The sequence below is a fragment of the Hordeum vulgare genome, chromosome 1H, assembly GCF_904849725.1.
Source record: "Hordeum vulgare subsp. vulgare chromosome 1H, MorexV3_pseudomolecules_assembly, whole genome shotgun sequence".
In the NCBI taxonomy this organism is placed as follows: Eukaryota; Viridiplantae; Streptophyta; class Magnoliopsida; order Poales; family Poaceae; genus Hordeum; species Hordeum vulgare.
The window spans coordinates 370,970,177-370,997,760 of NC_058518.1; the positions used below are offsets into that span (position 1 = coordinate 370,970,177).

Below are 27,584 nucleotides of genomic sequence, written 5' to 3' on the forward strand. Positions count from 1 at the left end.
TAGAGAGATAGAGTGGAGTGGCAACCTGTTGGCGCAGAACGTACGTACGGAGCATCGGAGGATGAGAAGAAACAGGACAAGGCGACGGCGGGATGTATCACAGCGACGCAGCGCGCACCAGGAAGGAAGGAACGATGATGTGAAGGTGGGGGAAGGAGGCTCGGCGAGGCGGTGGCTCGCGGGGAGGAGGCACGGTGAGGTGGCGCTGCCGGGAGGATGCACGGCGAGGCAGCAGCATCGTGCTCCGTTCTGGTATGTTGCGTTGATCGTTTCTTGCTTTTCTTTATCTGTCGTGCGCTGATCGTGGAAACGGCCTAAGGGTAAATCTGTCCAAACAAAAAATATGTTGTGGGTCTAGACGTAGAGAAGAAGGTTAAAAAATCAACATGTGCTATTTTGTCCAATTAATAATGAAAGATGTGCTATTTACTCAAGAAAAAAAGGAAAGATGTGCTATAAGAGCAAAGTCTCGAGAAAGCTGTGGCATTTTCTCAAATTACTCGACCTTTACCGGACGGAGGTGGGCGGTATCGACCAAGACCTGGCCTGGAATGGTGGTAGGCGATTACCATGTACATTAACCAAATGACTAATGTTTTCTGTTTACACCGTAAACAGGTACCGGAGAGAAATCTCCGAAACAAACATCTCCTTAGTGGTAACGACTGAACTAGAAAGCCCAGCACACTGCAGACACGACACGCACTTGTATTACAAGCACCACGAAATCTACAGTAAAGCAGTGTTGCAGAAATGCATAAACTTCCAGAGCAGCTGAGGCTCTCATCAGGGAAATTCCACCTGAGAGGCCTTGCAATTCTCCACGACGGCCTTGGATTTGGTGTACAGGGACGTCAGCTGACCCTGCCTCTGTGAGAAGGCCTGGCTAAAGAGCCTGATATCTTGCTTGAGCTCCTCCATCTTGTACCTCTCGGTCTCCAGCTCCTTAAGCAGCACCTCTTTCTCGTGATCTGTGTCGTGCTTCGACTTGCAGAGTTCTTGTCGCAAGGATGAATTTTCCTCCTTGAGCAGCTCAAGCTTCTTCTCGAGAGTTGTGCATCTTCCTTTTGAATCCTCGAGCTGTTGCCTATCGGAGCTGCATGCAGTTTCTAGCCTCTGGCATCTCACGTCAATAGGCTCCTCTAATGGCACAATCTGTGGGGACAAGACAAGTGTTAGCAGCGAGAAAAGAGTTACTCTGATGACCAAATTTAGCAGTTCAATCACAAATTATCATGAACAACAACAACAAAACTAGAACTGATGTTCATCAGTCTTCAGTTTTGCACTAGGAAAACCTGAGTTAATTTGATATCGAGGATGATTTTAACACATTTTATTTTGGACAATTCACAATATACCACCTGCTAGATGGAGAAGTTACACCTTCGCAACTACAATGGAATCTTTAACTTGCTCTGGTGTTGAACTTGTGCCTTGATTCAAACCTGTGGTTAGATGGTTAGAAAGGTGGTTGTATCCCAGCCCACCACGGATAAAACCCCAAGTTTGACGCTTGTGTGTCTCATAAATGCAGAATATTCTTTGTGGGAACCGAAATTACTGCCTATAGCAAGGTGCATGTGGTGACTTCGTCAATCTCAAGACCCACTGGCTCAGTCTTTTGAAGGTGCTCATAAGAATAGGGTGTGCGTGTGTGCCTTCATAAGGATGGATGTATGTGCATGGATGTAAGCGTCTACGTCTCTGTTGTGTTTTTCAAAGAAAAAAGGCAGTCTTTGGTTGTGTGAGTGCTACACATGTTGAGTAAGAAATTCTTACTTATTACCATTTAAACATCAAACAGCCAGTCCAATCAAGTATGTGTGCTAATAGTTCCCAAAAAAAAGTGTCCATAGTTCTAACTTATTTTACTATTTTTTTCTCTTTTACTGTTTTCTGCAATAACAAAATCCAGAACATTTCTTTGTTAAGGAATATCAGTATTGGTCTAAGAGTCAGTATTAATCTATAATTCCTTTCTTGTACCACATGTCTTGTAATATGCTCCTTCTTCTATATAATAGAGATATGTTGCATATTCCTAACATGGTATAATGAGCCCTTTAGGGTTGAGGAGCTACCTAGGATACTCCACTGGGAGAGCGGAGGCTCGATGCGGACAGGGATGCGTGCGTCAACAACAGGACATGACGACAGACCAAGGCACTTATGATCAGACGTGTTGTCATGTAAAGTGCGTAGAAGGTGCTAAAGCAGTGTTGGCGAGTATTAGATTCATGTTAGTGATTAGATCTATCGAGTTTGGCACGTCAAATAGATGAGTGATGGAAAGTCTAAAATGTCAAAAACCTTGAAGAGTACATGGTCGTATATTCTATGGTATTTGATGCACATGGCAAAGTGTGGATGACAAATACAAAAGGAGGCGGATTGCTATAGCTATGGGGCATGTAAAAGACCATCTGGAAAAGAAGGTGAGACAGCTATGAATTTGACTTAGGATGACGATGGAATTCCTTCGAGTGTCAGATATCAGTCAAGAAAGAGCAACCATATTTAGTTCGGGTAACTCTTAAATGCAGGCGTCAAATATGTGAGTTGTTCAGTTTTACGCATATAAGGGAATAAGCTACCAGGATGACAACAATACAAGGTATTGTCAGATATGGTGACACAATGATCAACGTGTAATGACGTTTAAAGGATACTCCAGAAATTGGGAGCAGAAACTAAAGTGAAGAACTTTATTTTGCTAGAGCATTGACTATGACGAAGAAGAAGCAAGTACACTTGCAAGTGGACTCACGTGAAGTTTGGGAGTAGCAGTGGTACTCCTAGTATAACCTCAAGTCCGATGTACATGAAGGTATGACCTTGGATTCAAGGTGGTGGAGGATATTCATCAAGGTGGAGTGTGTTGGAATTGTGTCGGATATTTCATACAAGGTAGGTTACGGTTGGACTTGGAGTCACATGATGTGTAGACAGGTAAGGAGTGGTGTTTGAGTAGGATACTTGTATCTCAGGCCTCCTATATAATATGGGAGTCGACACACGATGTAATCTATATCAACATAATAGCACATGCACACGGGGAAAGCTAGCAGCATGTTCCGACAGCCAAGTGACCACTGTGCGGTATCAAGGGGGAGGAGCGTCTGTAGTCATTGTCTTGGGGATTGGCCAATGTTTGATGCACATCACTCGCAAATCTCGATGCCGTGCATCGTGTGATTGCTTGGTCCTTGATAAATTGACTATGCGCCTTGAATTATTCTAACACTGACTCTCAGATTTGATTCCGGTTCAGGTCGTCGGCGGCTTGGGTCCGCAATGCCAGCAGCAGTTCCCCCACCCTCCGCTTGGTCCCAGCAACAGCATGTTACTGTAGCTGCCTACTCCCATGCGAGCTTACAGGCCTGCTCATCGTGGCAGCTTGTGCAGCTTGCTTCCTTACTTGCATGATGCCCCTGCTCTGCTGTTGCATGTGGCTGCTGTTTGTCGCCCACGTTATCTTTGTTGGGCCGCTGCTCTACCTGGGTCTCGATGCTGCGCGGGTGCTCCTGATAACTCTTAACATGGTGTGATGAATATTTGCTAGCGTGATGCTTGCCTCCTGCTGTTGGTAGTGCACTGCTCCCGGAGATTTGTTTCTCTCGTAGTTGCTGTCGGCCACACGGTTCCAGGCCCTGTTCAGCGCCTCATCTATCTGTGTCCCGTTGACTGCCTGTGTGTTAAGTTTGTGTGTTCAGTTCACTATTAGGAAATACCTTATACCTAGATTTTTAGCTTTAGCGTTGGGTCTGGTGCCGACGCTACTGTTAAATAGTAGTAGCGCCGGTTCGAGGACAATGTTATATGTACATCTTAGCAGCAGCGCTGGCCAGGCCATAAGGCGCTACTGCTAAGCATCCCGGGGGAGGCAACAGTAGCAGCGCTGGGTGCACCACCCGCGCTGCTGCTAATCTAATTGCAGTAGCTTTGGTCCTGGACACCCCGCTGCTACTATTTATACACGGGCCAGCTTGTGGGCCCCAACTAACGGTGGCGTTTAGCAGTAGCGATGGGTCTTTCACCGCGCTACTGCTATTTTACCCTTATGCTCTAATGGTGTCTGTTGCTCACTCTCCCTCTTCACTCCCCCCTCCCCCTCCTATCACCGCGTTGTCGCCACCGTCGCCGTTGTCGGAGTCGAGGATCTGCGTCCAAGAAACTTCTCCAAGAAGTAAGGTTCAAACACCGTGGGGGCTTGGCCTGGCAACCTGCAACACGACGGTAAGTACGGCGAGGCCGACAACGAGCGCACTCAATCTCATAGGATACGAAGGGGACGCGCGAGCTATCCAGGTTCGGACCACTGTGCGGTGTAATACCCTACTCCTGCCTGCGTTGGATTGCTCTGCAACGGGGAGGTGTGTTCGAGGTACACAAGAGATGGGGGAGAGAATGGCTCGATCCCCTTACATGGAAGTGGTCCGTCCCCTCTTCTAGTGCTTTGGTCCTCTTCCCCGAAAATATGAGCGGGAAAGGGTGACCACAGGGCAGCAAATCAAAGGGGGACAGGCGCACAGGCTAATCGTGACAAAAGGCGGTGGTAGGAACCGCTAGGGTTCTACCGGGTCTAGGGCGGAGGTTGTAGGGGATGAAGCGGACTTGTGCTAGAAAGTAGGACATATCGAGTGCCTGGGATTTGCAAGAATGGGAATTAAACGACATTCCAGCAAAACATAGGTAATTTTTTTATGTCATTACTCGGGTTTTTATGCACATATTTCATCTTCTTTTCACAACCCATCTTCTCTACTTATCATGTATCTTCTACTAATGCGATGTCTTCCTCTGATGCGTCATCTTCTTATTATCCCTTGGCTTGACTCTTGACAAGTTTTGAAGATTGTTCATGGTACGACGACACTCTCTAAGACGAACATTTTTTTATCATTATATTTTTCTCTAATGTTACACATTTTGAAATGCAATGTTATTGCATACGCTTAGCATTTGAGGGGGCTGTTGAGGAATATTATTATTGGTCTAGGAGTCTGTATTAGTCCATATTTCCTTTCTTGTACCCCCAAGGCTTGTGTAATATGCCCTTGGGCTATGCAACAGAAAAATGTTGCACATACCTAACATTCTAATTTTACAAGTTTTTAAGCTCCCTAAGGATAGATCCTCATTGCAGCTTTGATGTACTTTTTCTCTCGAAGTGGTCCGGGTAGGTCGATGTAATGTTGGTGTGCAGTTATATGGCTCAACGCATGCAACCGACGCTAGCATATTGATTAAATCCCTTTTGTCGCATGTGTTCCATTATGAGGTGGGTGTCGTCTTTGTTGAAGTGTATTTGTGGATTGCCTAGCCTTTTCCATAAGTTCAGACTTTTGGTTGTGTTGGCTAAAGCAAGAAGTTTAACATGGTATCAGAGCCTAAGGCCTTGAGTTCAAGCCCTGGTTTTTGCAATTTATTCAAAAATTGTTATTGCTCCCCTCTCTGTCCTCGTATAGGCCTCTTGAGCCATACCGTTGAGACTATTCATGTGTTGACTTCTCGTCTCACATGTGAGTGGGGGTGTTGAAGTGTATATGTGGGCTGCCTAGCCCTTTTCATCAGTTCGGACTTTTGGTTGTGTTGGCTAGTGCATGAAGCTTAACACAGAAAGGGAAGGTGGGCAAGCTATCGGCTGTCATGGGAGGGGAGGCAATTTGGGGCCGTGTCATCCACAATCGACTATTCTGGTCTCTATTGGGCACCTTCGAATCTTGCTGCTGCGTCCCAAGGGTTGCGTCGTCCCAGCGCCTGCTTCTTTGACGTCCTTGTCTCTTGGTTCGTCATGGCAATTCCTCCACATGGTGAGGCTTCTTTGTGTCCCTCCCTCTTTGGGCGGCCATGTACCGAGCCTCTCTTTGCTCATCTTGTGTTGTGCAGGAGGCATGCTATGGATTGGGCTTGGAGTGGGGCGAGGGGATTGAAATTTTTGGGTGTTCTCTAAGGAGATCGTTTTCCTGTATGTCGTTGATGTTCTTTCCAATTGCGCCAGCCCTGGGCCGATGTGTGGGTACATTCTAGTTTGCTATGCCTAGTGTGGATGATATGTGTTCCTTCGATGCCAAAACAATATTCTTTTTTCTAACTGGTGCAACTCCAAGTATTCCTAAGTCGTCTCTTCCCTTTAGCCTAGAATACCCTAGTCTGCACTAGTGGTCGTATCATGACCACACTTGTTTCTCATGATCCTTCATGGAGATAATGTTGTTCCATTATAGAAATAATAAACTTTGATGATAAAATACATTCTTAACTTTTGCTCTTTTTCTAAAGTTTCCGTTGGAAGCATTGTTCTTCAAGTCGATCAAGCATTTTGATTTGCCAGTGCATTATCGTATTGTTAATTGTTATGTTGTTGGCCTATAAGATAGTGTTTGCAAGAAAAATATAATCCTCTCATATACTTATTTCCATATTCCAACCATGTTGGATATTCAAATTTTCCTTGCACAAAATTTCTCCTGCAGATGTCTTCCCCATCTTATAATGCTTACTGCTTTTCAACAACCTCTTCAGCAATTATGTCAATTATAATTTTTCTGTGCTTGCTTTCGTTGGTTAATGATGAAATTATGACATCTTTAAGTGGCCCTCGTCATGCTCCAATGCTTCTTGACCAACTTGTTATTACCAACCATTCTATTAACTATATCTAACATGCCATCGGCTTGGTGAGAATATGCAGTGAAAATGTAGTGTGTCAAAATTATTCCTTTTTTTCCTTATCGTATCACAGTTTAACTTCCCTTCATTTAGAGCATCTCTCATAGGAGTGCTACTCTAGGTGCTTCTGGTCCTTAAGATTGTTAGGAAGTATTAGTATTAGTCTAGGAGTCCTTATTAGTCTACTAGTATTAGTCTAGGAGTCCTTATTAGTCTATGTTTACTTTCCTTGCACCTCAAGTCATGTGTAATATATATATGCCCCTTGGGCCTTCAATATAGATAAGTTGCTTTCCTAACATGGTATTAGAGCTTAGGTTATTTTTTTCGGGCGCCGCAACTCGCCCTCCCGATCCAATCTCGTCCTCGATCTCCCGTTCGTCTCGATCGAGTCCTCCTTCTCGTCTGCTCCCGCAGGCCCCGCTAGAACCCTCCTGGTCCCGCCGAATCGCGCTGGCCGCGCTCGAAGCCTTCAGACTCCCGTCAGGATCGGATCGGCTGCGTCAGCTCATCCCGCTCGACGCTCTCGGTCTCGCCCGTCACCGCTCCTGCTGGATTCGGCCTCGTCCTGCTGGTTCCAGCCGCCGCGCCTCCAGCTCTGGCCCCCGCCGCCATCTCCAGATCAGATCAAGGCGGCTGATTCCCGTCCGCCAGCCCCTGCCCGTCCCGCCCCGATCGGTGAAGTCAACCGCCTCCAGACCTGCTGCTGGATCCCACCGCTCCAGACCTGCTGCTGGATCCCAGCCGGTTCGGTGAAGTCAACCACAGATCCCACCTACTGCTGGATCCCACCGCTCCCACCTGAGTACTGCTGCTGGATCCCACCACAACAACCTGACGTACTGCTGCTGGATCCCGGTTTCTCCCGTCCTCCCAGCCAGATCTGTTACTAAGGGCTGCTCCAGATCAACGCGGCTCCTGACGCAGCTGCGGATCCAGATCGACGCGGCTCCTGACGCAGCTGCGGTTTGTTGACTGCGTTTCCAAAAAAAAAACTGCTGCTACGTGGTGCTGCTACATAATGCTATTGGCCATCGCTGCCTCTGCTACACACGTGCTGCTTGCTGCTGCATGCTACCTTGTCGTGGCGTGTACTGCTTAGCTCCCGATTGCATGTTCTGCTCCCGCACGTCCAGCTTGCGTGCTACTGCTATTCCCTTCGCCATGATATTATTTTTTTTCTTTTTCGCTGCCATCATCCCTAATCTAGTGTGTGTTTTCTAGTTTTCTTTGTTTTCCGCTGCGTCCACCAAATCCGTTGATATTTTGTGTTTTCTCATGCCATACGAGTCCACCATACCTTAGTCCGTCAGCCTTTCTTTGGTCCTGATCCTTTCTATGCAACTTTTGTGTCCTACTTGCCCTTGTTGTTTTCTATAGGATTTTCTGGACTTCTTTTGCATTGTCGATCTACGTCCATCGTGCCTTATCCGCCGAGCTTTTTTTTGCCGACGGTTGTCGTGGACTATGATTTTCCGCGCAATGCTTTATTCTCTTGATGTGCCATCTTCTTTTGGCAACCCATCTTCTCTTGATACTTATCTTGTATCTTCAAGTGATGCGGTGTCTACCTTTGATGTGCCATCTCTTCGTTATCCCCTTCGGCGACTCGACAAGTTTTGAAGACTCTTCATGCTACGACGACACTCTCAAGACACGGATTTGGATTATCATTTTTTTTTGTATTACACTTCTTCAAATGCAATGATATTGCATACGCTTTGCATTTGAGGGGGGGTGTTAGGAAGTATTAGTATTAGTCTAGGAGTCCTTATTAGTCTACTAGTATTAGTCTAGGAGTCCTTATTAGTCTATGTTTACTTTCCTTGCACCTCAAGTCATGTGTAATATATATATGCCCCTTGGGCCTTCAATATAGATAAGTTGCTTTCCTAACAAAGATCACTCTTTACGGACTCCTCCCGTGTCAAGTTTGGTTCACCCCAACCTCTTTTAACATTATAGTACGACTAAACTATCCACTGTGCATAGGTGCTTCTAGAGGCCTGCATTGTATATACACAAACTATCTCAGACGATGTTGGACAAGAATCTCTTCAATTGGTGCCACCCCAACTCTTTCACATATATCATCATTTCGGACCCGTTCATTTCTTGTGTAGCCACATATCCATCTCAACATGTGCATCTCTGCTACACCTAGCTATTGGACATGTTGCCTTTTAGTTGGCTAGTATTCAGCGCCATACAACATCGCATGTTAAATCGTTGCCCTCTAGAACAAGCCTTTTAGTTCTTGTGGCACTCTTATCACAGAGAACAACATGTGCATCTCTGTTACACCTAGCTGTTGGACATGTTGCCTTTTAGTTGGCCAATATTCAGCGTCGTACAATATTAAGCTTGGCATTCCATACCCTCGACGCCTGTTTGAGGCCGTATAGAGCCTTCTGAAGGCGAAGCACCTTGTGCTCCTCCCCCTTTATCTCAAACCCTGGCGGCTGCACGACGTCGACAACCTCCTCGAGCTCTCCAATCAAGGTGGATTTCATATCTATATGATGTACCCGCCATCCCTCGTGCGCAGCGAGAGCGATGACCAGCCGCGCTAATTTCATGCGAGCCACCGACACAATGACCTCCTCGTAGTCGATGCCAAGACGATGCATAAGCAGCTCTGATGTCAATTGTCAGCCAATTCTCTCTATTTCTCTCTGTCGTCCAACTCACACGAACACAACGAGGAAGACAAAGTTTAAAGAGTTTTGTGTTGCATAAACTTGCCAAACTTTTTCGTCTATCATTTTTTCCTTTTATTCTCTTTACAACTAAAATAACATGAAGACGGGAGCACTTTTTGCACCACAATCCACTGTGATTGCAATCCTATGACCTGGTATTGTTGCACACAACAGTACCCACCAGAGCTACCCTCTACGCACTAACAAACTTGATACTAATGCTAGCTAACTGAAAACCAGGTAACTAGGAAGGGGGGAAACATGTGCACAAGATTATAGCTAGCTAACAGAACACCCCCTTGTTCTTGAAGATTGGTACTAGTATACTCTGTCGCCATTCATCGGGCATCTTGTTTGACAGAAAAATGAGGTTGAAAAAGTTAGTTAGCCATACTCGGGGCGGGCATTCGGTAGAAACCGGAAATTCGGTTTATACCATTCGGTTTTTTTCTAATTTCGGTTAGTAAAACTAAAAACCAAAATTAATAACACAAAACAGCTAACCGAAAATTTGGTTAACCAAAAATTCGGTTCGGTTTTCAGTTTATACCGAACAGCTTCTTTGTTGCGGACTAGCTACAACGCAAATCCTTACCCATCTCCGCGAGGCTGAGACCTCTTATATAACCGAGGAACTTATCTGCTTGAGCATAGCTGGTCGATGTGGGACTAAACAAATTAGGTAGTCCCCTGCCGCTGCACACTGCACCTGGTATAAAATGCACCAGCACGATTGGGCCATTCAAGTTACATGGTGGCCTAGGCCTATGACAAGTGGTTGATGGCTGGTTTAGCTTGCACGTGGGCCTGTGCACAAAAAAGGTAGCTTGCACGTGGGCTACATAGAGGCCGCGAGTGGTCGTTGGCTTCGCGCATGAGGGAGCCTCGTACTTCCCTCGAGTACAGGATCGCTGGAGGAATCGGTTTTTTCTTCGGTTAGCGGTTTTACACCGAACCTAACCATTTGAGTTCAGTTATTAAAAGTAAAAACCGAATTTTACTATAGTAGCAGCAAAAACCGAAATGTTGGTTTATTCGGTTTCGGTATCAGTTCGGCATTTGGTTCGGCGGTTTTTATGCCCACCCCTAAGCCATACTATCGCTATATCTCCAAGGCCCCTCCACACCGCAATAGGGATACAATCAGGGGCCATCAAATTGATTCCTCTGATCCTTTTTAAAACCTCCCCAACCTTGAGCTCTTAGATTCGTCGCACAAAACGTCTATTGGTATCAAGGGAGTCGTCTAGCTCAATGGTAGAGTTGTCATTCTCTCCATTGATCAACTTGTCGAAGTACTCTCGCCATATATGCTTGATCTCCTCGTCCTTCAACAGAAGCTGATCTATGTTGACGTATAATGTGCTGCCTAGTCTCTTCCATCAGATCGGTCTTTTGGTTGCATTGGCTAGAGCATGCACTTCTACATGGTATCAGAGCCAAGAGGTCTCGAGTTCAAGACCCGGCTGGCGCAATTAAATTGCAGCCCACTATCGGTCCACGTTTAGGCCTGAGGGAGCCACACGTGAGGGGGAGTGTTGACGTATAATGTGCTGCCTAGTCTCTCCCATCAGATCGGTCTTTTGGTTGCATTGGCTAGAGCATGCGCTTCTACAATCTACTCCGTCCTTGATGCATTTGACTAGGTTGACATCCCTCATCTTCCTCTCTTGGATCTTGGACATCTTATACATGTCTCTTTCGCCTTTCTTCGTGTTTAAACGCTGGTTGAGGTCCTCATACACCCGACCCCTTGCTTCACTAACGACTGGCTTTGTTGTCTTCTTTGCCACCTTGTACTTCTCTACGTTTTCTACACTGCTATCCTGCACTGCAATCTAGGTGTAGGCGTCTGAAATAGTCTTCCTTCTCCTTAATAGCCATGTGGACATCATCATTCCACCCCTACGTATCTTTAGCTTCGCATCTACTACCCATGGACATCATCATTCCACCCCTAGGTACCTTTCAAATGCAATGCGCCATCTTCATCCACATATTGTTTGCATCACATCTTTCCTCCCAAGGGCCCACCTTAATAATCCTCTCCTTGAAAGCATGAGTTGCCACCCCCTTGAGCTTCCATCACTTCATTCTAGCGACTTCAGTGCGCTTATCCTGGGACATGAATCCAAAAACGAAAGTCAGCCACCACAAGCTTATGTTGAGGGACAACACTCTCCAGGAATCACCTTACAGTCTAGGCAAGCACGTCTATCTTCTCTTCTCAAAAGGACGAAAATCAACCTGGCTAGAGTGTTGTCCACTAATAAAAGTCAGTGGATGGGATTCTCTCTTTCTAAAGAGGGTGTTAGCTATGATCATATCATAGGCTAAAGTGAAGTTTAAGACATCCTCCCCTCCATGATCCCCGCTGCCATATCCAAAGCCCCAATGCACCCCTTCAAGACCTATGTTAGATGTACCTAGATGATCATTGAGGTCTCCTCCTATGAAGAGCTTCTCGCCAATAGATACACTCCTAACCATGTCATCTTAGTACTCTTGTTGTGGCCTACTTGCGGGGCATACGTGCTGATAACATTGAGAACTAAGTCCCTAAAGACTAGCTTGACCAGGATAATTTGTTCCCCTTGCCTCTTGACATCTACCACTCCATACTTGAGGCTCTTGTTGATCAAGATATCTACTCCATTTCTGTTGACAATAAAGAAAAATATTCGTGCTCGAAAAATCATTGACAATACATTAACCTTATTATGAGGCATTTTACCCATGTTTTTCAACTATAGGGAGTACTTGCTAGAAAAAAGAGAATCGATATAGAATTTATGTGAACAATTGTAATCAAAGCATACTTCTCATTTCGTCTTATTTACAGATATGCAGTGCATGCAAGTACTTGAATATACACTTTTCAAGAATCTACTAAGTATACTCATTCTTAAAATCTACAAATGTATGCATGAGTTGGGTCTAAAACATGATATACATTTGGCCTACCTCATACTAAGTTATTGCGTAGGCATTAATGTTCCCATAAAGGATGGCTGGTTGCAATTAGATTAATTTGACCTTGCTTGTTCTGTTTTGTGTACCATAATTAAAATAAGTATGTTTCGTACCTACAGGGAAAATTGCACTATGAGCACTTCAGAAATTACTTCAAAAGGGCACCAGTGATTATAGGTGGAAAAGGCAAGGGAAGTGCTCGGTGTGTCAACAAGAATGGTTTAACTGAGGATCCTATTGTTGTTGATAAAGGGGCTGGCTGTAATAAACCCATGGACTCCTAAAGACAAGAAAGTTTTGTGCTGACGTCCATTTATTTGTCTAAATGTTCTATTACAAACACTTCAAGTCAGATAGTTCCCCCCAAAGTTGAGAAACTTTTAACCTTTGGCATGAACTTCAACCCACCAGCAGTCACCTAGGGAAAAATCTAGAAAGAAATGAAATCCTTAGGGAAAAGATGTATCTCTTTGTATGCTCCGGCTGGAACTTCAAACACAATGACGAATATGTACTTCTCATGGGTCTAATATTTTGACTGCGGTCAAGATTTTCGGATAAATCGGAAAAGATGTATCTCTTCATAGGTACTTCTCATGGGTCTAGTGTATCTTTGCAGCAGAGAGATTCTTTAGCCGTGGATGTCTTGGCAGAGGTAAATATTTGGAACTCTCTTCGGTAAATATGTGGAACTCTCTCACTTGAAGTAATGAGCTCTTGCATTTCTGGTTCTGAGCTAATCCTACTCAAAAGATTGGCCTCATATGAATAGAGTATCTTTCAGAGCAACTAAACAAAATCTGTAATGAACAATTTCATACTACTCTCGTGTATAATTATGGATTCTTAAGTGGTGATTTGTGTTCAGATTGCTTAATGACTGCTTGTGAATTTCTGTTTCCCTATTTTTGGACAGTTTGGTTCTTCTGAAATGTGCCAGCCTTATAATTGTTGGTTATTCCACATCAGTTCCAAAAAATCATGTGGATCTTCATAAATTTACAAGAAAAATGATTTGGCGCAGCAAAGCACACGTTTGCTTCTAGTCTATAAACATATACCGCCTAAAATACCTGTAGACAAACATGTTTGCAGAATCATCAAAAACAAATTATTGAAATTGAACTTACCGTTGTCGTATCTTCTAGGGACGGAGGGCATTTATAATCAGATCTCATTTCAAGCATATCAAGATCAGTGATGCATCCTTTATTCAATTGCATCCAGAGATTCTCATCAGCCACAAAACCTAAATTTTCAGGTATTGGGCTGAACTCCGCATCCTTCAAATAGCGTGAGCGGCTAGCAACGAATCCATCTGGTGTCCGCTTAGAATCTGGAGTTTTCAATGTGTCAAGCTGCAAAAGGTCAACCAATAGTTGTGAATTTCACCAACATCTGGGCTTGAGTATTAACAGGCAGGTTGAAAGGAAGAATGTGATGTTGTTCCGGAGGACCAGGACGAAGATGTGCAAAAATTGAAAATATGAAGCTAGAATTGACTACACGTTACACTAACAAAAGTTTTACGTATTGCTGCTTCACCAAGCATACCTGGCTAGAATCAGCAAATTGCTCTACTGATATGTCAGCATTGTTGTGGTTCTGTGACATCTTTTGCTCTGCCAACCGGTGCTCTAATGTCAGCCTTAACCTCCTTTCCTCTTCAAGTTCCATTGCTAGACGATCACGTTCGAGTTCAGACTACAAGAGATAACCAGCATAGCTTTATATGTTAAAAAACAGTTTAACAGTTGTACAATGCATCCATAAGAGGAAATTCATAATGAATAGGAACTACATATTCTACTGGAAATGTTAGTCTTTACATACCTTATGCATGTCATTGCGTTGCTTTAGGATAAGCTGCTCCAAGACTTCAGAATGTGAACCCTGAAATTTAAAACAAAAACTTTAAGTCACAGTAACGCACATCACATATAGAGAGCAACATCAAACAAGCAGGACAAACCTGCATCTTTTTGCGAAGTTCCTCTATTTCCAGTTTTTGCCTCTTCAGCAGAGCAGCATCTGTTAGAATCTGATATACCAACAATCATTATTAGGTTCTCAGATTATCACTACTTATAAACAACAACAACAAAGCCTTTAGTCCCAAACAAGTTGGGGTAGGCTAGAGGTGAAACCCATAAGATCTCGCAAACCTGATGGCTGAGCCCGACGAGGCGGAACCCAAACCTCCACTTACCACGCCATTACCTCGACCACATGAGCTTGGATCCCTCGCCATCCACTCCCCGCTACCTTGTCCTCATCTACCGGGCCCCTCGCTCCCTCCCCGCCCCCCGCTGCTTCAGGATGTCGGGGGGGGGGGGGGGGGGGGGGGGGGGGGTTGATGGGTGGTGCGGCCGTGGAGGGTATGAACCGCAGGATTGTCTGCTCCAAGTTCCCATAGCCGTCCCAGTGGAGCGAGATCGGTGTTCGCATCATCAGGAACTCCACGTTTGCGGAGCGGGCGCGTTTCTCCGGCGAGGACGACTGCGACGCCATGGAATTCATCTTCTGGGCCATGGTGGAAGCCGAGTCGCCGGATCCGGCCGTCGCATGGAAGTGGCGCAAGTTCAAGGCGTCGCAGCCCATCCGGATCAACGTCCGTCGCCCCCGAGTGGGTGCGTTGGCGTTTCCTCCATCGGGCGTGCAGCCTGCTGGGGTTGAACCCCCGACCCTAGATTAATCTCAGTCACTGCAGGTGCGTGGCAGGAAGCTAACGCTCCTCGCATCGGCGACCGCCTTCATCGCGTGAACCTGGAACCATCGTGGCCAGGCGATCGAGGTGAAGTTCCTCTTCCATTTCAATCCAAATCTCGAGCCAATATTAATGTCAAATGTACTTGTTAGAGTTATATTCTAGCCTGTATATTTTCCTCATTGTAAAAGGGGTTTCCTGAATATTTACCAATTGTACATGTATATATATATATATAGAAACTCTATTCATCACCCAGGGTGCAGAATAGTTTATTCTTCACCCGAGATAATCTTACGATCAACTTATAAATAAATTACATTTAAAATACAAATATTTACATTTATATTGAATCACTACGGAAAATTTGACAAAAGAAAAACAAAAATATAGGTCACAATACCAAAACAAATTGAGTTTATTGTATTTTTTGCACTGTTTTTGTATGGTCGTAATTTTACGTGACATAAAATATTCTTACATTGATTATATTTTTTTACAGTCTCTTTTTACGTATAAAATAAGACAAAATTTACAAAACATAAAACTACGGTGCATTGATGTTAAAATAGAGGGGGGTGAAGAATAACCATTCCTCATCCAGGATGTGGCCATTGGCCCTCAGGGAATACAAGTTGCATGTTCCTAACGGTACTAACATCTGAAATTAAAACTCATCTGTTGCAATATAAAAGTTACAATACTAACCTCATTTACTTGAGCACAATTGCTGACACATTTTGCTCTACTTGCAAATTGAAGAGTTCCTCTAGTTTCCTCGATATGAATCTGTAGTTAATTTTTTAGAAGATGCAATAGCAATGGTGGTAAGTGAATGAGGGTTTAAAACTATACAATTTAGGTGGATGTATCAAAGGTAAACATAACACACCTCTTCAGGTGCAGCCGTGCAAATGATTGATGTCTTTGCATTGCCTCCAAGTGCAGACTGGAGGATGCGAGTCAACTTACTATCACGATAAGGGATGTGCCCTCTGCATCAAAATAATTAACTACTTTAGTGCATCAATCAGTCCTGGATCTTAGGAAACTTTTCACATAATTCAATAAGTAGGCTCTGTTAAGCGTCATGCACTAGCCAACGCAACCAAAAGTCGGAATTGATGGAAAGGGCTAGGCAATCCACATATACACTTCAACACCCCCTCCCACGTGTGACGCGGAAAGTCAACATGTGGATAGACTCGGAGGTATAGCTCAAGAGGCCCATACGTGGACAAAAGGGGGCGACAACAATTTTTTAGATAAACTGCGAAAGCCAGGACTTGAACTCAAGACCTTGGGCTCCGATACCAAGTTAGGAATATGCAACTTGTATTCCCTGAGGGCCAATGGCCAATATATATACATGTACAGGTGGTAAATATGCAGGAAACCACTCATACAATGGGGGAAATATACAGGCTAGAATATAACTCTAACACCCCGCCCCCCTCAAACTCATCGTGGATAAACAACACTGAGTTTCAAGAGATAGAAGCCATGTTGTGCTCTAGTCTAGGCCTTCGTAAAGAAATCCGCCAAATGTAACTCGGAAGGAACATACTGAAAAGCAATAACCTGATCCTACACACCAGCACGCACATAGAAAGCATCAACACCAATATGCTTGATGAGCTCATGCTTCACAGGGTTGCGCGCAATGCTAATAGCACATGTACTGTCAGACAGTAGCAGAGTAGGTGTGGTGACAGAAACACCAAAGTCCTGAACTAACCACCGTAACCAAGTCACCTCTGCCGTCAACAGAGCCATAGCTCGCAACTCAGCCTCGGCACTCAAACGGGAAACTGCAGTCTGCTTCTTCGTCTTCCAGACAGTGAGAGAACTACCAAGAAAAATACAGTAAGCAGAAAGAGAACGACGATCCGGGGGATCACTAGCCCACGTAGCATCCAAATAGGCCTGAAGCTGTAATGAACCATAGCGAGGAAAGAACTGGCGGTGAGAGATGATGCCCCGAAGATATCGAAGAACGCGAAGGAGGTGACTATAGTGAACCAGAGCGCGGAGACAAACTGACTCAGAATATGGACTGGATAGGAGATATCTGGACGAGTGACAGCTAGATAGACAAGACTCCCAACAAGATGACGATAACGCGTCAGATCAGGCAAGGGGTCATCATCAGTATCAGGAAGGTGAGCATTGAGCTCCATAGGAGTCTCAACAGTGCGCTCATCGGTAAGAGCAGCACGAGCAAGAAGATCATGTATATACTTTTCCTGGGATATAAAAAAGCCATCAGAGGTAGAAGAGACTTCAATCCCAAGAAAGTAGTGAAGAGGGTCAAGATCAGACATAAGAAACTGCTCACTAAGACAGGCCTTTACAAAGGCAATATACTCGGGGTCGTCGCCTGTGATGATCATGTCATCGACATAGAGAAGAAGAGTTCGTCCACAAGGTGAAAGCTGGACAAACAACGCTGGATCATGAGCACTCGCTGGAAAACCAGCGGTAGTCACCCCAGAGGCAAAACGCTCAAAGCAGGTACGATGGGCTTGCTTAAGGCCATAGAGAGAGCGACAAAGACGATATACCATGTCATCAGAAATAGAATACCCAGGTGGTGGCTACATGTATACCTCCTCACGCAGCTCACCATTAAGAAAGGCATTCTTAACATCAAGCTGGGACACAGACCAGTGGCGAACAGAGGCCCTGGCAAGAAGTGTGCGAACAGTGGTCATATGGGCCACACGAGCAAAAGTCTCATCATAATCACGACCATGCTCCTGCTGAAAACCACGGGCCACAAGATAAGCTTTGTAACGCTCAAGAGAACCATTAGAGCGAGTCTTAACGTTGTAGACCCACTTACAAGTGATGGGACGAACACGAGAAGAAAGAGAAACAAGATCCCACGTGTCGGTGCGCTCAAGAGCTGCTAGCTCCTCGGCCATCGCAAACTGCCATTCGGGATGAACAACAGCCTGATGATAAGACGTCGGCTCAAGAACGGCAGCACCAGCGCTTGGAAAACCAAGGCGATCAATAGGCGGATGCGAACGAGGACGCGGGCTATAACTAGGCTAAGACGAGGAAGATGGCACGTCAGTAGACACATCCACAACACGTGGACGACGAGTATAATACTGAGGAAAAGACAGAAGAATACAAGGAGAAATCTCTGGAATAGGCGAGGGTGACGCAGAAGACAATTGGGATGAAGGTTCAGAATCATGTGACAAGTGAGGTGAGGAAACCATGGGAGATGATGGCGTCAAATCTACAATAGTCGAAGAAGAAGGGGCAGTAGGACGGACGGGCAAGGGCTCAATGGAAGAGAGAGGTGTGTCAGAAAAAGTGAGGAAAGATATATCCTCCACTTCAAAGGTCGAGGAAGACGGACGCGGGTAGAAGGGACGAGATTCAGCAAAAGTCACAACCAAGAAATATACATCTGACGACCGACAGGATCCCAACAACGATAACCCTTATGCTCATCGTTATAGCCTAAGAAGACACACTCAACTGACTGAGCGGATAGTTTGGTGCGTTCATGAGGGGCAAGAAGAACATAGAAAACACAACAAAACAAACGAAGCGCCGAGTATTCAGGAGAACGATCAAAGAGACGCTCGAAAGGAACACCATCCTGTAAAGCAGCCGACGGCTGAAGATTGATGAGATAGGTGGAAGTGGAGATAGCCTTGTTAGGAAGTATTAGTATTAGTCTAGGAGTCCTTATTAGTCTATTAGTATTAGTCTAGGAGTCCTTATTAGTCTATGTTTACTTTCCTTGCACCTCAAGTCATGTGTAATATATATATGCCCCTTGGGCCTTCAATAAAGATAAGTTGCTTTCCTAACAAGCCTCAGCCCAAAAGTGAGGCGGAAGAGAGGCGGCAATCATCACCGCACGACCGTCTCAAGAAGGTGACGATCCTTGCGCTCAGCCACGCCATTCTGAGCATGAGCACCATGACAAGAGAACTAAGCAAGAGTACCCTGCTCAGCAAGAAATCCACGCAACATCTTGGAGATATACTCTCCAGCAGAGTCAGCACGAAACACACGAATAGGCGCAGAGAACTAAGTGAACCATGGCAGCAAATCGCTTATAGATAGATAAGACCTCACTACGAGAAGACATGAAATATATACACGTGTGTCGAGAGAAATCATCTATAAAGATAATATAGCAGCGATGGCCTCCCTTCGAAGCAAAGGGAGCTGGACCCCAGACATCAGAATGAACAGGGACAAAAGGACATCGAGACACAATCTCGCTATGAGGATAAGGTGATTGAACCTGTTTACCAAGCCGGCAACCCTGACAGTCTAAAGATACACACCCGGAGATGGATGCAAGAAGACCATGCGGAACTAAGGATGAGCCACATAAGTGACCAAGGCGATGATGTCACTACTGAAAAGAGCTGGTAGACAAGGCAACAGATGTGGAGAGACTAGCGACGGTGGCAGCGGATGGAAGGTGAAGTCAGTCAAGCTTCCAGAGACCATGAGAGTCACGGCGTCGAGGGCCAGCACCAAGAAGAGCACCATTGTGACGGTCCAGAAGGAAACAGGAGTCAAAGTCGAGAATGACCCTGCAAACAGAGTCAATAATCTGACCACCAAAAATGAGTTGCATGGTAAGCCGAGGAACATGAGCAACATCGGGAACATGAAAAGATGAAGTGCTAAGACTGCCTCGACCAGTAACCGGGAGAGAAGTACCATCAACAATAAAAACATGAACAGGAGAATCGAGAGGTCGAGTAGATGACAGAGTTGATGAATCATGAGTCACATGAAAAGATGCTCCAGTATCAAGAATCCATGTATGTACCTGCTTGTGTAGAAGGTGGTCTCACAATGCCAGAAGAGTCCGTAGCAGAACCAACAAAACCTATCAATGAAGAACCAAAAGTAGGAGCTATCAAGCATCAAAATCGCACAATCTCCTGCTCAGTCAGGGGCGCAACTGAAGATGTCGATGTAGATGCACCCGATAACAGAGAGTCAGAGGCAATCAGCAAGGCGCGAAGTCACACAATCTCCTCCATGGTGAAGTACACAGCTGAAGTAGGCAACGTAGTGGCACCGGGAGAGAAGCGGCCACCAGCACCTGTGGAAGTCGCTAAGTGTTGCGGTGTAGCGTGACCAATATTGTCTGCAAAGGCAGATGGAGAAGACGAGGTCGTGTGCACACAAGCACCAAGCGCCAAGGGAAGACACGTGTGCGAAGCGCAGTCGATGGAGCCATATGCACCGGTACAACCGGTGAAAGTCGCGAGAGGTGTCGGGGAAGAGCGACATTCACCGGTGAAAGTCACGAGAGGGGTCGGTGTAGAGCGACAATCATTTGTGGAGCTAGCGGGAGGAGCAGCAGTAGACCTACCAGCACAACCTGCGAAAGATGCCAAAGGAGACGGCGTACGGACAAACGAGCATCAAGCGTCGAGGAGCGACCCAGATGCGAGACGGGAGCAGTAAAGAAAACACCGTCAAGAGTCACCGGGCAGCAACGGACATACAGACCTGACGTAAACATCTCTCTCTCTCTTGCTTTTTTAGTCAACCAAACAAGCAACCGCAAGAAGCAGCAACCACACAACAGCAGCAGGCAGGGCCAGCAATACGGGCGGCTAGCAGCAAGCATAGCGATGGGATCTACGCGAGTACGGTGGCCGGCAACAGGATTTGGCGAGAACGGCGGCCGGCGACACAGCAACCGCACAACAACAGCAAGCGGGGCCGACAGTACGAGCGGCTGGTAGCAGAAGCCGGGGAGATCCAGCAAGGACAACGACTAGCAACGAGAATAACGGCTGGCAACGGGAGCAGCGGCTGTGACAGCGCGAGGCGGGAGCACCAACAGTCACAACGAGAATGACGGCTGGCAGCGGGAACATCGATTGACGCAGGAGAATCGGCAGTCAGTCTTGGAAGCTGGAGGAGCAGGCGGCTGGGACAAGAGAACCAACATCTTGGAAGCTGGCGGAAGCGTCGGCCAACTCAGGCCGAATCACGAGCGGGACCTGGCGACGGGACGGTGGCGAGAGAGCACGTCGTGCAGAGGAGACGGGCGGCGGCGGCATGGATGAGAGATTGGATCGGGAACACAAGTTGCGCGTGTTAAAAAAACTAGGGCTCTAATACCATGTTAGGAATATGTAACTTGTATTTCCAGCTGGCCATATGCCAGTATATATATATGTACATGTGTAGAATATGCAGGAAACCCCTTATACAATGCAGGAAACCCCTTATACAATGGGGTAGATACGAAAGGTTACATGGCTATATGCATAGTACTCTGACAGCAGTGACGGCGCCGGCCAACGCAGGAATTAGATCGAAAGAGCACAAGTTGCGCGTGCGAAGAAAAACCTAGAGCTCTAATACCATGTTAAGCGTGATGCACTAGCCAACACAACTAAAAGTCCGAACTGATGGAAAGGGCTAGGCAATCCACATATGCACTTCAACAGGCCCAAGGAGTTAGCAATAGATTTTTCTTCCCTTACATAATGTAACCTTTTTATTAGGGATGAGCCCGTGATTTTATAGGTTTTTAGGACTACGATATCTATGGTCCCATAATCATTGGGCCTATCAAATTAGCCAAATAGACAATAACAGGGTGATTCCATGATTGAATAAAATAAAATGAATTGGTTGTGGACTCGAATATTCCTTTCGCTTGAGTAAGTGTCTTTCTTTTCATTTGGTCCATTACCATGACTTTGAACATTTCAAAGGATGGAAAGGGAAGCTCAAATAATTTCTGGATGCCACATTCTTCGAAGATATATTAGCTATTATAACCTAGTAATAGGATAAGTGGTGATAAAGGATAAATAAAACCCGTGTTTTGTTTTACATTAAAATTGGTGCTTGCAATTTGTTGTCCATGTTTTAAACTAAATGAATAGGACTGCAAGCTGTTTTTGATTGTTGGGAACTTGGATTAACTAATATATAGTAATCATTGCTATCGATTGCTGTCATCTCATGCTATATGTCAAAGCTTGGCACAGTTTAGTTAGAGAAAGTTACAGATTATTAAGTCAGGGTAATACTCCATAGAAATACCTTTGCTTTCCGTTCTCGCTCAACTTATTGATGACATTACCAAGAATCATCAAGCTCTTATTAATATGCTTCCCTTCCTTAAGCCGCACACCGTCAGCTCCTGTCTTGGCGATTCTTTCTGACCCAGCTAAATCAACTAAGTTCTACATGTAAAAAAGCAGTGTCAATCAAAGCATTATTTTTCTTGACATATTTATTTTATTTTGTAAGCTGGGGAGTCAAAAGCAGATACCAAAATAGACAAACGGATTACATCTCCAGAGTTCATCTGGTGCTTAGCACTGCTTTCAATTACCTGAAACCAGCAGAACAACACAATTGAGTATTTTGTTACCATGCCCATTCTATGTAAATGGACTGAAACTAGCTACAATCACTTGTGGCTTTCAATGTACCATCCGAAAAATAGTATGGGATCGGCTGCTCCGGACATTCATGTTTGTTTCTCCGAAATGTCTATTTGCTGAGAAAAATGGAAGCATATGAATTCGTGAAAATGAAAATATACATTTGAACAAGTACGACGATAAATGGACAGAAATGGAACCTTCTCCAAGCTCAAGGAGTTGTAGCACTTGTTCAGCATTGTTAACAATTTCTTCCCGCAGACCGGACACATACACACCACGCTGCAGCCACAAGACAAATCCTTACACAGTGTAACAGCAAGTAGAAGAAAGTTACCATAACCATTCCTAGTATTTACCTCAAGGCTCTCATGAATTGGCAGCTTCTCGCTCCCAAGTGTCAGCAGGTCATTGATCTCCTCATTATAAATCTCCATGTACGAGACCCTAATCAGGAACTCCCTGTCTGCGGCCTGTCCCAAAACAAGAATCAAACTGAGGACTCGACCAAATAAAAATCTTGAGCCCAACTGGCTTGCCACGAAAGTCGGAACACCTGATAAGGTACATCGCCTTTGTGGATTTTTTTTCTACTAAAGCCTATTCCCACCTCATGTACAGATGTACTAATCCTTGGCATGTACTTGTAGCACAGCCGGTCTTGGTGTGGGGAATTCCGACAACTGGAGCTCAAAAAGGAAATTGATCTCGTCGAGTAAGCAATTACCTTGGCCGCCGTGTCAAAGATGTCGCGAACAGCGAGCGGGATGATCCCAGGGTCGGCATCGGAGCCGTTCATGGTAAACGTCTTGCCACTGCTGGTCTGGCCGTAGGCAAAGGCGGTGCCGTTGAAGCCATCTACGGCAGCACGGATGAGGGAGCGGACGAGCAGGTCGTAGATCCGCGCGTTGGTCACCGCCTCGTTGAACACGTGGTCTTCGCGTGGGCAAGGAACCGACCAGCAAAAAAGGAGAGCGCGCGCGAGTTAGAAACGGAGGGACAGAAGGTGGGGGGAGAGTGAGATAGAGGAAGGATCCGTACCGAAGACGAAGGAGGTGCCGGTGACGGGGACGGCGCGGTGGAGGAGGGAGATTCGAGAGTCGTCGATGCGCCATTCGCGGTTCCCGACAGCGCCGCCGCCCGAGAAGGAGGACGAGTCGGCGTTGGCGTCGACCGAAAGCTTGGGCGGGCGGAAGCGGACGGCGACGGAGATTTTCTCCATGAGCGGATGGACGGCGCCACGGCGGGTCGGCCACTGCTAGAATGGTCGGGGCAGATAGGAGCGGATTTGAAATTTGGGCACTGATGTGCGCGAAACTTTCACCCGGTCGGGCGTGGATCGAACCCTATTTGAGATTTGAGTGATGCAAAAGAAAATGGTCGATGATAGCAAAAAACGAACAGTGAAGGTAGCAAATTTTAATCATAGATGTAGTAAAAACATGGTTGTAATAAAATCATCGTCATCGTCATCACGAGGTCGCAACACCGTCTTGATGGATGTAGCAAATAAGTTCGCCGATAATAGCAAAATGCAACTACAGCAATAAATCATCGCAGTCGTCGCTAGGTCGCATGTCTACCCCGTTGGATGTAGAAAAAAAAGTTAACTCGGAGTAGCAAAATGCAACTATGGTTGCAGCTTTCCTTGCTGTGCAGAGCCGATGATTGAAGCTTTCTCCGTCTATAATTGAAGTTTTTTTAACAACGTTTGAAGTTGTTTTAGATGACGTTTGCAACACTTGTATACGCACGAGTCCGACCATGACAGCACGCGACGAGGACGGCAGACAGAGGCTCGAACCGGCGGAGTGGGCGGACGACGGGGGCGGAAACCGGCGATGCGGGCGGTTGACGAGGACGGGCGCAGGGGCGGCAGCAGCATAAGGGCAGCAACGCACGGGCGCACGGGCCGCCAGATTAGAGGGATCGTGTGGGTCGCACGCGACGGGCCCGAGCGTTCGGCCGGCGCACCGGTTGTAAAGGTTTTCCTTGAAATTTTGGCCCGGGGAGAGTTGGTTTTCTTTTTTTTACCATCTCGCTAGCTAGCCGTCCGATCTGATGTTGATGGTTGTCTGATTTCACCAAGGCAGCTCGCGTCTCTTTGTGATCCATGTTAGTTTGACACATAGCATCTTCTGAAAATGATGAGGTCCTTCGTTGCGACAAGGATGATGTGATGTTGTTGCAACATGTGCGTTCGCTGAGACGCCAGTCTAGGACGACGACACCGTAGGGGCCGGTATAGGATCACAAACAACGTTATGGACGTCGTGAAGGCTCTCCTACTCGTGTTTCATAGCGAACTGAACATCTCAGTTTAGGAAGTTGGCCGCGTACGCTGGCTGCCGCCGCTGCTAGAGGTCAGCAGCTCCCACCGCCTGCGCACCTCCTTCGCGTGCGCGCACGCGTACTAGGGCATATGTGGGGCCGCAACGGACGCCGAGAAGATGTGCGTCTTATTCGTTTCGTGTCCGTGTGGATGCAAATGCGGCCCAAATTTAAGTGTGAAATGCGTCTAGACGGACGCGTTTTAGGTTTGGGTCGACGCGTTGGACCGACGCTTTTATTCGTTTTGACCCAAATAAATACGGGCACACGAATTGGGTCGGCTTGTTGTTGCTCTAAGTAATCTCAAGAGCATCTAGAGTATGACCTAGCTAATCCAATCCTCAAAGCATATATGCTCCTTTGGTGATTTTGATAATTCATAACAACACACATTGTCTCTTGGTCTAACACTTTTACCTAAATATTTCAGGAAAAGTCCATGAAGAGCTATGGCTAAAGGATTATGTGTGGACGCCCCTGGACGCAAGAAAGGAATAATATTGGCTCAAGCTTCAAGCTAGAAGACTCTTCATCTTATATTTGTTAGAAGTCACTTTTGAGTACATAGGAAAGTCAATACTATTAAAAGGGGATGGGGTAGTAAAATGAACTGATTGCTCAAATGCTCAAAGTTAGCCACCAAAACACTCAGTCATTTTTCCCACATATCCACTCTGTCAACATCCACATACACAAAATTCGGTGTCACCAACATTCTCATATCGGACCCACCGAGTCTGACCTCAAACAGAAACCCTAGCCATTCCCACCAAATCGGTGCAACTGAAACCAAGTAGATGCTACCGAGTTCAGTGTGACCAACATTCTGTTGCCAAGATACACAAAATCAGAATTTCCGAGTTTGTGTATCGTTGCCATCGAGTTTGGCCATGTGACCGTTAGTCACCTTTTCGGTGCCACCGAGTTTCATATATCGGTCTCACCGAGATTCAAAAGTTCACACCTTTAGTGCTAATCGGTACCACTGAGTTGTCAACTTCGGTGTCACCGAGTTTGTCCTTCTGTGTGTAACGGTTGGATTTTGGCTGCTGCCTATATATACCCCTTCACCCACCTCTCATTCGTGGAAGAAGCACTCAGAACATACACTTCACTGCCAGATCCATTTTTTGAGAGAGAGCCACCTACTCATGTATTGAGACCAAGATATTCCAATCCAATCATTTGAAACTTGATCTCTAGCCTCCCCAAACTGCTTTCCACCAAATCAACCTCTTCTAGCCATGCATATTCTGTGAGAGAGTGATTTGTGTTGAGGAGACTATCTTTAGAAGCGCAATATCAAGTAGGCAAGGAGATCGCCTACTTCATGAAGATCTACCGTGAGTAAGGCTAGTTCTTCGTGAACGGAAGCCGTGGTGGAATAGACAAGGCCGCTTCTTTGTGGACCCTTCATGGATGGAGCCCTTCGTGGACTCTTGCATCCGTTATCCTCCGTGGGTTGAAGTCTCCACTAACATGGACGTACGATAGCGCCATCTATCAGAACCATGGCAAAAATCGTCGTGTCAATCTCATGCCTTTGATCTTCTTAACCTCTACTCCTTCACATGTGCAAATTCATTATTTTTCTACTGCCATATATGTTGACTAGCATGTGCACGGTGCACTAGACATATTAGAACTATTGAGTTTCTGCCCTCCTAGATTTTGGGTTTGGCTAGAAATGTTATCTTGACAAGTAGTCTATTCACCCCCCTAGACACATCTTCTATCGATCCCTCAACTGGTATCAGAGCAAGGTCTCCAAAACCTTGGTTTAACCGTCATTGGAGGAAAATGAATGTGACTAATTCCTGGATTTTTAGTTGCAGAGTGTCTATTCTTGATGGGGAGTACTTTAGACAATAGAAAAATGAAATGCTTGTTATATTTGATGAGTTCCATTTGCGCAAGCATGGTGAATATCCCTATGCGCCTCCCATTGACCCCATACATCTTTCTCATGACGATGAAGTTAATATGCTTGGTAACCTTGACACTATCAATCTTATCATTAGAGGTTTACCAAGAATTGTGTTTAATCAGTTGCAAAACTTTGAGTACATAGTGCGGCTCTAGCAGCCAAAGTACAGTTTGGAAACACGACTCTAAAGTCACAGCTAACCGTCAAGGAGCACAAACGATCTCACGCTCCGCCACAGTTCCCGACCACCTCACATGATCAAAATAAATAAGGATACGCTCCCCACAACAACACCTCGCCTCCAGAAAAATACATGCCTCGAAGACACAATATTGCACTTAAAATACCATGGGCGACTGTGGGGACTGATTACATGAGACCTTGTGTTCGGTTAAACCAAACTATGGTCATGAACGTCCTCGGGCACATGCAGGTAACGTAAAGGACCAACTTTGCGTCAAGCTACTCACACCTTGGTTGATTATAAAAGAGCGCCTTTGTTCAAGGACCGATCGCCGACATTCCCCCCTTTCAAGGAGTACTTCCCGAAGAGTGAAGGTACACACGTGTAGCACATCATTGAAAGCACAATTGCTCCCTGAGGTGGTTTTGATAATTGATAATAACATATGCATCATTTGGACTAATGATTTTATTCAAGTATATTCAGAAAAGTTCAAAGATGCCTTGGCTATATGATTGCGAGGAGAAGCCCCTTGATGCAAGGATAGGGATAGGATTATCTCAAGATTCAAGCAAGAAGACTCTACATTTTATTGTGATAAATCACTTTGAGTCCATAGGAAAGCCAATACTATTAAACAGGGGTGAGGTATTATGATGAATTGGTTGCT

General features: G+C 45.7%; 1 protein-coding gene across 1 annotated transcript; it reads right to left on the minus strand.

Annotated features, from left to right (window-relative positions):
- Positions 1-542: 542 nt before the first annotated feature.
- On the minus strand, positions 543-23,817 carry LOC123438056 (kinesin-like protein KIN-7L). Its single transcript, XM_045115749.1, has 14 exons — positions 23,514-23,817; positions 23,200-23,408; positions 22,832-22,945; positions 22,673-22,754; positions 22,521-22,588; positions 22,358-22,420; positions 22,126-22,268; positions 15,950-16,052; positions 15,766-15,846; positions 14,323-14,391; positions 14,184-14,243; positions 13,905-14,054; positions 13,481-13,708; positions 543-1,155 (listed from the first exon to the last, which is right to left on the minus strand). The coding sequence occupies exons 1-14, from the start codon at positions 23,692-23,694 to the stop codon at positions 787-789; spliced, it is 1,920 nt and encodes a 639-aa protein (XP_044971684.1). The 5' UTR covers positions 23,695-23,817; the 3' UTR covers positions 543-786.
- Positions 23,818-27,584: the final 3,767 nt, after the last annotated feature.

Bases quoted from the DNA above. Each gene is read 5' to 3' on its own strand.
- LOC123438056 (XM_045115749.1), bottom strand. From the start codon at position 23,694: ATGGAGAAAATCTCCGTCGCCGTCCGCTTCCGCCCGCCCAAGCTTTCG. The intron at 14,244-14,322 runs GTTTGTCCTGCT...TTTAAATTTCAG, and splicing joins AACTTCGCAAAAAGATGCAG to GGTTCACATTCTGAAGTCTT. The intron at 14,055-14,183 runs GTATGTAAAGAC...TATCTCTTGTAG, and splicing joins AACGCAATGACATGCATAAG to TCTGAACTCGAACGTGATCG.